The sequence below is a fragment of the Elephantulus edwardii genome, unplaced genomic scaffold (assembly GCF_000299155.1).
Source record: "Elephantulus edwardii isolate Elephantulus edwardi_28Jun2011 unplaced genomic scaffold, EleEdw1.0 scaffold00023, whole genome shotgun sequence".
NCBI lineage: Eukaryota > Metazoa > Chordata > Mammalia > Macroscelidea > Macroscelididae > Elephantulus > Elephantulus edwardii.
Genome location: NW_006399773.1, coordinates 22,492,604 through 22,505,001, shown reverse-complemented (window position 1 = coordinate 22,505,001; position 12,398 = coordinate 22,492,604). Strand labels below are relative to the sequence as shown.

The window sequence follows — 12,398 nt, the reverse complement described above, 5'->3', positions numbered from 1 at the left end:
ACTCACTGCACAGCTCTCAGAGTCTAAAAGCAAAACCCAAAACAAACCCTAACCTTTCCCAAATATAATCTATTTTTACCTGTTGGCCCTTGCTCTATCCTCTAAAGTCACAAAATAAATTCTTTTTTTCCATATGAATTCTGTAAGGATATCCTCTGTAAGCCTTCTTTTCCTCCAAACATTGCCAGGCACATCCGTCCAGCCCTCACTGTTGAAGATTCCCGTCCTGGCACCACACAGCAGACCGCCCCTCTGCCCGCAGGTTCGCTGGCCCACTCCCTACCTCCAGCAGGAGCACATGGTCTTGGTTCCCACCCGCGCCCTCCGGTGAGTGATAGGTTGGTCCAGGGTGAGTGTGGATCTGAAGATAGTTGCTGCTGAGTATCATGCAACTCACAGCAAAGGAAACACACAGTCAGATGAACAAAGAAGAGGCCAGACCCAGGGTTTAACTGAGTTGAAGACGACTTACCACACAATGCAGCTCAGGCAAAACTAGCTGTCTCGTTTCTAAAGGTAAAAACGGGCCAAAGCAATCCTTATGAACCTACTCCAGAACCCACTGCCATCAAGTTGCGTGGCTCATAGCAACTCATGGGGTTTCTGAGGCTGAAAATCTTTACAGGAAGAGATTGCTTATCTTTCCCCTTCAGAGCAGCTAGTGAATTCTGTCTGTTGGTTAACAACACAGTATATCCTGGGATATATGGGATTTATATGTGGGAATTACATATGGGATATAATTCTTGGTGCTGAACCAATCAGTGGTTACTTTCTGAAGGATACGTAGAGTAGTACGAAGGCAGAGGATCATCAGGATGAGGCCATTAGCCTCTATCATTGCTGCGCTTTCAGAAGCCTACGCTCACCTAACTCTAAATGAGAGAAATCCCGGCATTGCTTATTAGTTTGGATGCCTTTCTCTATCCCTCCACTGTTTTTACTTAGAGCTTTGTACAGTATTTTTTTTTATTTATATACATTATATTTTATATAATCTTTCAATAACATTGTATTTCATATAATCATTTTTTAATTTTTTAAAATATTTTTACTGATTTTCATATAGTAATACCTTTACAGTTTGTACAGTATTTCGAAAGCTCCATCTTGCCTAAATTTTGCACAAGAGAACAGAGAAAGAGGTCTTTAGCCGATACTTCGGCTTCAGCATTATTAACGGAAAAGCCCTCTGAAGGTCAGAGCAGAGACAATAAGGCTATCCAGGTTGAGAAGAATTCCGGGGTACCGATTATTACAGGAGCAAGGATACCTTCCGTTGTTTGTCAAGTCTCCATGAGGAGACTTTCATAGGTCTGAGAGAACTGAAAATGCAAACAGTGCCCTGGAATAGTAACACTTTACTGTTGGTATCTGCTTGAAGAACTCAGGGTGACTCAGATAAAAAGGAGGGGAAGCCATATGAACAGCAGGAACTCAGCTTCTCTGGGAGGATGGCGTTTCTCAAAATTAGATGCTACCTTCTCAAAATCAAAGCATCAATTTTTCTATCACCCTGATTCATTGCCCAACTCCCAGATGTGTAGAAAACAACTGAAAATAGTATAGCTTAGATCAGGTGGACCTTAGTTTTTAAACTTACTAATTTGGAGAGTCCTTGACAGCAGATTTTCCCAATGCAACACAACTTCTGATTTCTTGAGTATCATAAGTAAGACTTCATCTTCCTTGGACCCACAATCAATGCACTTGGTTCAAGAGATCAGATTGTTATGTGTCGACAAGTCGCTTGTGACTCATAGTGACCCTATGTACAACAGCTCTAAAATCTGCTCTGTCCTGTGCCAATCTCATTGCCTCCGACACACTCATCCTGATTGCCCCACACACTGAATCAATCCATCTCCCAGAGGGCCTTCCCCTCCTGCGCCTGCCCTCCACCCTCCCAAGCATGATGTCCCTCTCCAAGGACCAATCCATCCTTACAACATGACCAAAATATGTCAGACGAAGTCTCAGAATCCTTGCCTCCAAAGAGCAGCCTGGTTTAACCCTCTTCAGGCTGAATCTGTTTGTTTTCTGTATTAATGCTAGTTTTTGATGAATCTTTCTCCAATCCTGATGCCCCATGCCTCCTAATATTTAGTCCAGTTTCTTCAATGGTTTGCTTAGAATATGGATTGAATAGTTATGAAAAAAGGATACAGCCCTGACACACACTTTTCCTGATCCCAAACCATGCAGTGTTAGCCCACCTGAACAGGGCGTCTGGTCTTCGCAGGCATGACTGTCATCGCCAGGTGTCTCTTGCATCTTTATGTTTTCTAGTGTCTTTGCAATGTGCCTATTCCATGTAAGTGGGCCGGCCTTTGGCTCATCAGAGAGTAGTTGTTAAAGCCTCTCTGGAGAGAATGAGAAAAGCTATTACAACACATCAAAAAAAATCCCTTTTGAGGCCAATTCATGAGCAGAAAGTGCCTGAGAGGCAACTATCCCCTGTGACTGCTGGGATAAAGGAACTATGAAAAAATGGGTGGTAATTGACAGTCTTGGTGAATGCATAATGTTTCCTCTAATATGCTGGGTCCCAGAAGTTGTTAGGGAATGAGGCTGGACACGTCTTGATGAGGTCCTTTAATCTCAGTATTCATTTTGTCAAGTGAGACATAACATTTAATCGAATAGAGACAGTAAATGCTCTGCAGGAAACATATGGAGTGACTTCCAGGGCATTTTAGCTGGCTATCTAATGAAGATTTAAAAAAAAACCTCAACAACACAACCAAGCCACCTCAGATTTGGGTTTTTTTTTTCAGGTGAGCCATTTTTGAGGAGCGGCTGAGGAAGGAATAGCGGGTAATGGATACAGGCTATAACTCAGGAGGGTGATACAAGTAAGGTCAGGCAGGACAGAATGATGTGTGTGATCATGTTAGAAATATCACTAGATTCCTTTGGGAGTTATAAAGGTGCCTTAATTCTTGTCCTTGCCAAACATTCTAGAATTGTATGACGAGACTTTATTTATGATCACAGTCAAATTGGACTCTTATGCTCTGGGTAAGCCTCAGGTGTGGGCTGTCTGTCAAGGCTCTCACAATCAGCAGAGTGGCTCCCGTTAGGTCATTAAGGAAAGGAGAGGATTCAGGAGGAGACCCTCCAAAGCAAGCACCGTGTTCTTCGGGCTGGAGAGGCACTTGTTTGCTTTTATTAGGCACCTACTTGGTTTTGCATGGAGAGGCCAATTATTTGTATCTGATACAAGGGAAGGCAAGAAAAATCCCATTTCAAATCAAGCTTCCCTAATGGGGTGGGCACTTTGATGAGGAGGACTAAATTTTTATTGCTCATTTTTAATGTAACTTTAGGAGAGAATGCTTTACCTATATTACACTTTGAAAGGAAATAATTACAAATGATGCACAGAGGCATTATTGTGCACTAATAGAAAGGTATACTTAACTCTATTTGCCTTTTACATGTATTAAATATATAAAAAAAGATTGTTGATGAGTTGGCCCCAATTCATGGTGAATCCTTATAAGAGTACAACTCTTTTTTAGAAGTAGATCACCAGGGTCTTTCTTCTCAGAAACCCCTGGGTGGGCTTGAACTTTCAACTTTTCAGTCAGCAGCCGAGTATATTGGCCATTTTCATAGCTCAGTAACTCTCAAAGTAGGCATGTTATTAGGTGCCATCGAGTATGACCTATAGCAAACTTGTGAACAACTGATCTAAACTCAGTCCCATCCTGTGCCATCCTCACAATCTCTGACATACTCGTGCCCATTGTGGTAGTTACTTTGTCAATCCATCCAGTTGAGGGTCTTCCTCTCATTTTCCAACCCTCCCATATTTCCAAGCATGATAGTTCTCCCTGAGGAAGAGTCTTTCCTAGCAACATGCCCGAAAAATGTAAGAAAAAGCTTTATCATTTCTGTACCATTCTGGCTGCACTTTCTCCAAGACATATGGCAACGATTCTTCTTCTGTCATCTTTATTTCATTGTCTAGCTCTCAGATGCATAGCAAGTGACTGAAAAGACCATGGCTTCATTCAGGTAATTTAGTTCTGAAACTGACATTATCACTCCTCAATAATCTGGAGAGGCTTTCCAGCCTGGTTCCAGCACTATGGCCCCCGCAAAGAAGGGTGGTGAGAAGAAGAAAGGTCGTTCTGCCATCAACGAAGTGGTGACCAGAGAGTAAGACATCAACATTCACAAGGGCATCCATGGAGTGGGATTTAAGAAGTGAGTCTATCCCTTCTGAATATCAGAACCATCTCAAGAACAGCTTTGAGGCCTTGAACACAAATATTTTTGAAATGGACACTCTGGAATATACAATCTGAAGACCTAGTCTTGCACTCGAGAAATAAGTCTTCTAAGCATTTACTTCAATTTGTGTAATTATTTTCTTATAGCTTTCTATCAGAGGCCTCCTGACCCACAATCACGCCTAGTTAGGTTTCTGTATAAAATATTATTAGATGCATTCTCACTGGAGTCATTCTTAAAACAAATTCTAGTAACTGGGAAAAAAATAAAGAGAAAAATAAATTTTTAGAAATAGGTGTATAATCCAAATATCGTATGACAATGCCAAGACATGAATGAGAAGTTCTCATTCTTTAAATATTGGGGGTGGAAGGAAGTGTGTAGGGAGGTACAGAAAGTAACATAATCAAGACTGACTAAAATACTCTTAAAAGAATTGCAAAAAAAATCACTTTAAAGAGAAAAATCCCAAATTGCAGCTTTCAATTCTATCATTAGAATAACTTTTTTTTTAAAAAAAAGATTTCAAAATGAGAAATTTATAGTAAGAGACCCATGAGATGGTGATACTGAATGTAAAATACACAATATTTGGGACATTTTTCTGTGACCAGTGGTGGGGGATTCAAATTGGAGAGAAGAGGATACATTTTAGAAAATTTTTATGTACCTTTTTTTAAAAAATTGTTTTATTATTATACTACTTTATTTACAAAGTTCGAATACACTTTTCCAGAACAGATTCTTCCAATTTCTCTCACCCCCCAATCAAATTATACAACTCCATGATCATTTTCCCCCCATCCTTATCCATTTGCTTCCCCCCTTGGATCCTTATACTTACTCTATAATAATGATTTTACACAATATTTGTCCTTTGTACAATATTTGGGGCTGAGTTAGTTCAATCAGCATAATGCTCTCCAGTCCCTCCCAAGTTAGGTAATAATTTACAAAATTATTACTCCTGCGTGCTGTATAGTATTCCATTGTGTGAGTGTACCATAATTTCTCAATCCATTCATTTGTGGTTGGACATCTGCACCGTTTCCATGTTCTTGCAATGGTGAGTAATGCTGCTATAAACATTGGCGTACCAGTCTCCGTTTGTGCCTCAGTTCTCATTTTCTCAGTACTCCTGGGCCTCCGAAAGAAAAAGACTGACCACCCAGTTATAAATTGGACAAAAGCCATGGAAATAATTTTCACAGAGGAAGATATTCAAATGGCAAACAGACACCTGAAGAAATGCTCCAAATCACTGGCAATAAGAGAGATGCAAATCAAAACTATAATGAGGTACCATCTCACTCCAGTAACACTGGTAAAGTTTAATAGGGTGGTTGTTGTTGTTATGTGCCATTGAATCGCTTGCAAATCATAGCAACCCTATATACAACAGCTCTAAACTCGGCTCTGTCCTGTGCCAATATCACTGTCTCTGACACACTCATCCCAATTGCCCCAGTCTCCGAATCAATCCATCTCCCAGAGGGCCTTCCCCTCCTGTGCCTGCCCTCCACCCTCCTAAGCATGATGTCCCTTTCCAAGCACCGGTCTCTCCTTACAACATGACCAAAGTATGTCAGACAAAGTCTCAGAATACTTGCCTCCAAGGAGCAGCCTGGTTTAACCCTCTCCAGCTTGAATCTGTGTGTTTTCTTAGCAGTCCATGGTACCCTCAGCACTCTTCTCCAACACCAAAGCTCAAAAGCATCAATTCTCCTTCTGTCCTCCCTGGTCATTGTCCAGCTCTCTGATGCATAACAAGTGATTGCAAAGACCATGGCCTGTATCAGATGCACCTTAGTCTCTAGAGTGACACCGTTGCTTTTGAGTACTTTGGAGAGGTTCCTAACAGCAGACTTTCCCATGGCAATATGTCTTTTAATTTCCTGTCTGCTGGTGCCAAGAGTGTTGATTGTGGAGCCAAGCAGACTAAAGCTGTGAACAATCTCAATCTCTTCACCATCCATCCTGATGCTGACAATTGATCCAGTGGTGAGAATCTTTGTCTTCTTGACATTGAGCTTCAATCCATATTGAAGGCTGCAGTCCCTGACCCTCAGCGGCAAGTGCTTCAAGTCCTCAGTTTCAGCAAGCAGGGTTGTGTCATCTGCATAACGCAGATTGTTGATAGATCTTCCACCAATTCTGATGCCACATTTCTCCTCACAGAGCCCACCCTCCCGGATGATCTGTTCTGCATACAGGTTGAAAAGGTATGGAGACAGGACACATCCCTGGCGTACGCCCTTCCCAGTTTTGAACCATACAGTGTTTTCTTGCTCTGTTCTGACGACTGCCTCTTGGTCCAAGTAAAAGTTTCACATTAGCACGATCAAGTGTTCTGGGATTCCCATTCTTCTCAGAGTCAGCCACAGTTCCTTATGGTCCACACAGTCAAAAGCCTTTGCATAATCAATGAAGTACAGATAGACATTCCTCTGGTACTCCCTGCTTTCAGCCAATATTCATCTGACATTAGCTACAATATCCCTAGTACCATGACCCATTCTAAACCCAGCCTGGACTTCTGGCAGTTCTCTGCTGATGTGCTGTTCCAGTCGTTTTTGGATAATCTTCAGCAGAATCTTGCTTGCATGTGAAATCAATATTGTTCTATAGTTTCCACACTCTGTTGGGTCACCTTTCTTTGGAATGGGAACAAACATAGATCTTTTCCAGTTAGTTGGCCAAGTGGTTGTTCTCCAGATTTCTTGACACAACTTGGTGAACAAGTCCAGGGCAGCATCTGTTAGCTGAAATACATCAATTGGTATATAAATATTGGGGAGGATGTGGTGAGAAAGGAACTCTTATACAGTGTTGGTGGGATTGTAAAATGGAATAACCATTCTGGAATGCAGTTTGGCGCTTCCTCAACAAGCTGAATATAGAAGAGGATACATTTTAAGCGTTCTTGAAAGGAATCGAGATTCTTACACTAAATGACTGCTTCCTAGAGATGCCAATAGGGTATTGATGAAGTAAAATATGACACGTGGATATGTTGTTGTACAATATTGAGTTGGAACTGACTCATAGCTGACCCTCTAGAGGGTTTTTAAAAGCAATAATATCATGGAAGAAGATTGTCCATCTTGTCCAAGCAGCTGATGGATTCAAATGGTGCAGCACACCTCCTTATCACTAGGTCATCCTAGCTCTCTAGTCAAACTGTAATTAGGGGTTAGAGCTGACATTGGTCTTCTTGTCAGCCTTCTCCTACCTGAATTCTACCTCTGGAAGCCAAAAGGAAAACCTGTCTTGGGAGGAAATGAGTCAAAGTGCTCCTTAGTAGGAAGGATGGTGAGACTTGCTCTTACACTCTTTGCACATTGTTATCAAGAGGGGGACACTCTGAGGAAGGGCATCCCGCTTGGACAAAAGTGGAGGACTCAGTGGAAGGGAAGGTTCTCAACGAGATGTATTGATACAGTGATGGCAACAGTGGGCTTTAGCAAAACAAACTGTGAGGATGGAGCAGTGATGGGGCAGAATTTCATTCTGTTATAATACAGTTGCTATGATTAGGGGCCAACTTCACAGCACCTAACCACCACCACCTGAATCCTAGTTTTAATCCTTCTCTTTGGACTCATTTTTAAAGGCAAGGGTCTGTGGAGGAATAATGAACTTTAATTGATGAAAGTTTCTTCCTTTCTATTTTATGGGGAGATCTGGGTGCAGTTCTGAATTGCAATCCAGTCTCTGCAGTTCTTTGGCGACTCTGCTGTTTTGCTAAACAGGAGCTCTTAGAGCAAAACGGCTTAACTATTTGGACCTAGGACATATTTTAAGAACACTCATGCTTGGCAAAGGGCCTTGAACTGCTACTGCTTAGCAATTCACCAGATAAAATAAGTCCTCAATCCCTGCTAGCTGCAATTTATGGACCTCAAAATTTTTCAATAATTAATATAAAGAAAAAAGAGATTGAATGTCATTCTTTTGGGTTTTCAATCAAATTAGCAATTTATATATTATGAGCTATTTCATTCCAAACGTTACACAGTCCAAAATGTTGCTGCAAAAGTAATCATCAAATGTGTTCCCAGTCCACATTTACTTACCTGTAAGAGGAAGCTTAATAAGATGAAATTCAGAACAAATTTTTATTATAGCCTAAAACTATTTTGTTTCTAACCAGGAAACTCAGATGTACACTGGATTCAGATCTTTTAAAATACGAATGAATCACTCGGAAAGTGAGTATTTATGGTTAAACTAACATTTTAAAGTCATTAATAACTCATGCTTTTGCATAAATAATATTATAACTGACAGTGTTTCAGAAGCAAGTGGATAGAGAAAATCACATTCTCCTGAACCATCAGAAAAATTTCAAATGAATTATTGAAATGCCTATTTCCTCTTGAAAACAATAGGTATATTTTTATAGTTTGTTTCAATATTTTAAAATGTTAATAAAAAATATGCCATGCACGCATATGTAATTATATTGTATTCCTTATCTTGTAATGACTTTCTTTGAGAAAATAAAACAGACTCCTTAGCAGCAGGCTTTTGCTCTTGGACAACTCCACAATCACTTAATTGTCCACATTCTGGCCAAATCCTCCACACTGGCAGGAGGGAACTGGGAGGGAACTTCCCCTGGTGCTCTCTCTGGCCTGGCTGGAACCTTTCCATCGTGGGCAGAGTTATGTCAGATGGTTTTAGCTTTCTACCTATGAAGTCTAATAAATAGAGGGCTCAAAATACAGAACTGTACCTTATCTATCCCTAAATTAAAGATCCTTGTTGGAGTTTTAATCTACAATTGACAAAAGGCATTTATTGTTATTATTATTTTAAAAATTCAGCTGCTGAAGGGGCAGGAAATCTTCCAATAGAAGATGCTCGGTTTCTATCCTTGGCCCTGGCCTCCATTTTGATTGTTTGGTGTTTTTTCCTTCTCTGCTATTGTTCTCCTAGTCAGGTGAGCTCAGAACAGGCTCCTCTCAGAGAGCAAAGGAGAGGGAGTGGCCACTATGCTGCAGGAACCTGGAGTTTAGGGGGGATCAGCCTCCCCTCAGCTCTGGTCCTCCTCTGAGAGGCTGTCCTTCAGTGCCTGTAGACAGAGGCTCTGGGACCCCCCGTGGTCCTGGGCTTCCTGGTAGTGCTCTGCCCCTGGGAATCAGTGTCATCTTCTCTGCCTCTTACTTGCCAACCTCCTCTCCTGAGGGCACTCCCAGGCCCAAGTTTCCTGTGTGTTTCAACCTTGTCTGTCCAAACTAGCTGGCTGCGTTTAAGGTTTGTTTCTGAAAAGCCCAGTCTATCCAAGATTACTCTTAAGAATGGATACTTAAAATCCTCTCAATGAACTTTCTTGAACAATTGATTTGGGTAGTTGTCTGCTGAAAGGCCAATGTTCTTCACCTTTCTTGGTTTTTAAAATTTGCTTTCATGAAAATAAGAACTGCAACTGGAGGGCAAAAAGCACATTTCAGCAAGACATAAAAGGACAATTTATTCCCATGTTGGCTATGGAGAATGCTCCCCAAAGTCTATAAACAGGTCCTGGTTCTTAGTTCTAATTAATTAACTTTATTAACTTGCAGCTGAAAGGAGGTGGAAACTTAAACAAGGAAATAAAAATCAGTGGGCCTCATCAGACTAGTTGATATAACTGCTTTTTAACTGAAGGTAAAAGAGCAGTCACTTACTTATTATAAGTAATAAAACAAGAGAGATGTTTAGACCAATAGCAGCAGTCTATCGTCACTTCATCCAGAGTACACAAATTAAATGAAATAAGTATAACAAAATTTTTTCCATTTAGTGCAAGTAGCAAGTTTATTTTATTTGATACAGAATGAAAAGAGCAATGATGCCCTGATGAGGTACAACAGCAGCATCCGCAAACTTTCCTTGAAAGATGAATTAAGATCTTTGCTAAAGTTACTGATTGTCAGATGAAAGAAACTGCAATTCTAAGTATACTAATTTAAAAAAAAATCAAGAAATCTGTTACCTAGGAATGTCAAAATAGCTATTCTATTTGAGCATCAACATTACTAGATGGGGGAATATGCTCTCTTGGTTAGATGGAAAGTTTCAGCAGCATTTTAATACCATGTAGATCAATTTTACACAAAAGTCTTGCATTTTGTTAACAGAGAGCACATATTCCTATTACATCATTCTTGGAAAGGTGTTAAACTGCCTTATAGTTCCCGACAGGATCTAATTACTAAAGATTCAACAATGATAACAATGAGAGTACCAGTATTTGCTCATCTATTCAGTTACGTGGTTTTGATACTATGCTATAGACCTTGAGTAAGGAGAAATTCAAGCTTATATAAATACCGTATATGTGATATACCTAGATATGTACCAAGATGTGAGGGTGATGATTTGACATTCATTAATGCTCAAAATAGCCAAGTTAAAAAAATACAGTGACTTAGACGCTATTTTCTTGAGGACACATTGTGGAACACATGGCCACCTACCTGCTCTCCAAAGCATTATGTATAATTTAACCACCAAATATAGAACAGATGAATGTCAGGAGACAAAAACAGCATTAAAGCCCATTACATTCTTCAATAACTCAAAGCCTCAAGTACATAGAAAAAGCAGTGCAATCACATAGTTAGCTTTATATTTCTAATATATATCATAATTTAAAACTATATAAAGTCACTTATATAAAAGCAATTTTTTTTCAAGTGTTATAGCTCAGAGCATGGATTTCTATTTGGCTTAATCATTTTTTACCAGTTTAATTTATAAAGCTCGTAATCTTGCCAGCAGGGCTTCAACTTCAGGAACTGATTCGTTTTTCGAAACACTGCCAACAAGTTCCATTTCCTTTTTTCTGCTGCCTTCTGCATTACAGGCTTCCTTCTTCTCCACTGCCTTGATCTTCCCTGTAGACGGGCAAGTGTCTAGATTATAATTAAGCTCCTTGGCGACTGGAGTCTTTGTTGAGTTGCAATTGATATTGTGGTGTGAGCGTGACCCTTCCGTCAATGGCACTTTCTGCTTTTCTACAGTGAAGAAGAAACAGAAAAGTGACCACTGTGACAGCTAAGACAGTGAACATTTACGGAACAAACATCAAACAATTATCCTCAATGAACAAGTTCTCTTAGACTCAACTAAAACAGTTTAAAAGCAATATATTACAGGGCATTATGATTATCATAAGTGTCTGGATTGAAGTTTGCAGAGTGGGGTATACTCGGGGTAGGGATGAGGGTGTGCGGGGGGATTGTATACCAATGAAGGAATTTTTCTTTTACTTTTCAAAGACAAGGGTGACCTGGGGGTAGCGGGTGGGTGGGCAGGGAGAAAAGTACAACAATGAATGAATGGAAATCCAAAATCTCTGTAAATGTTCATTAAAATTAATAATAAACCTCCCCCCCACAAAACATTGCTATATTCAACTGGGCAAGACAGATTTCAAATAAACATGTAGAGGTAAAGTATAAATGAAAATGTAATCAACAACCACACCATTAGAATTAATTTTCCTCTTCTTCTTTTACACCTGAAATGCCCACCCCTGGGTTACTGTCAGGACTTGATCCTGTATTTCATGCTGATCTCTGTTCCAATGCCGTCTAAGTGGAGAAGCCTTTACTAGCCATCTCATACCACACTCCTTTTCATCATTCTCTATCTCTTAAACCCTCATCTTCTTCCCAGAACTCATGACCACTAGCCATCATAGATTCCTTGCCATACCCATTGCCTAGGGAGCCCTGACGGTGCAGTCCCTAAGGAGTTGTGCTGTTAGCTCCAAGGTGACACCTGTCTGGTGGTTCAAATCTACCAGTAGCTCCCTAAAAGGATGATGGGCAATCTCTTCCCAGATGACTTGCTGTTGTGCACTATCAAGTTGGAACTGACCCGTCGCTGGTCCTCCAGCACGTTTTCAGAGGCAGTCAATCAAATGGGAGGAGAATGTCCATCCTTCTTCTGTGGAGCAGCTGGAAGATTCGAACCGCATACCTTTGTGTTGGCAGTGCAATTCTTTACCACTACACTTTGTGATTTAGAGTCTCTAAAAACTTGAGGCAGGGTCAGTAATGAGTTGATTCCGACTGGGTAGAAATGCAGTGAGTAAGTTTATTGTCTAACTCTCAAGACTACCAACTTTGAAATAATGCTGCATCTTCAGAGCTTAGAACACT

The 12,398-nt window shown here is 40.4% G+C and overlaps 1 protein-coding gene across 1 annotated transcript in view; it reads right to left on the bottom strand.

Annotated features, from left to right (window-relative positions):
* Positions 1–10,983: 10,983 nt before the first annotated feature.
* The window catches only part of DIAPH3 (diaphanous-related formin 3), a 740,013-nt gene continuing 738,598 nt past the window's right edge, over positions 10,984–12,398 (bottom strand). The window contains exon 27 of the mRNA XM_006882733.1: positions 10,984–11,246. Coding sequence (XP_006882795.1) covers positions 10,984–11,246 — 263 coding nt within the window. The remainder of the gene's footprint in view (positions 11,247–12,398) is intronic.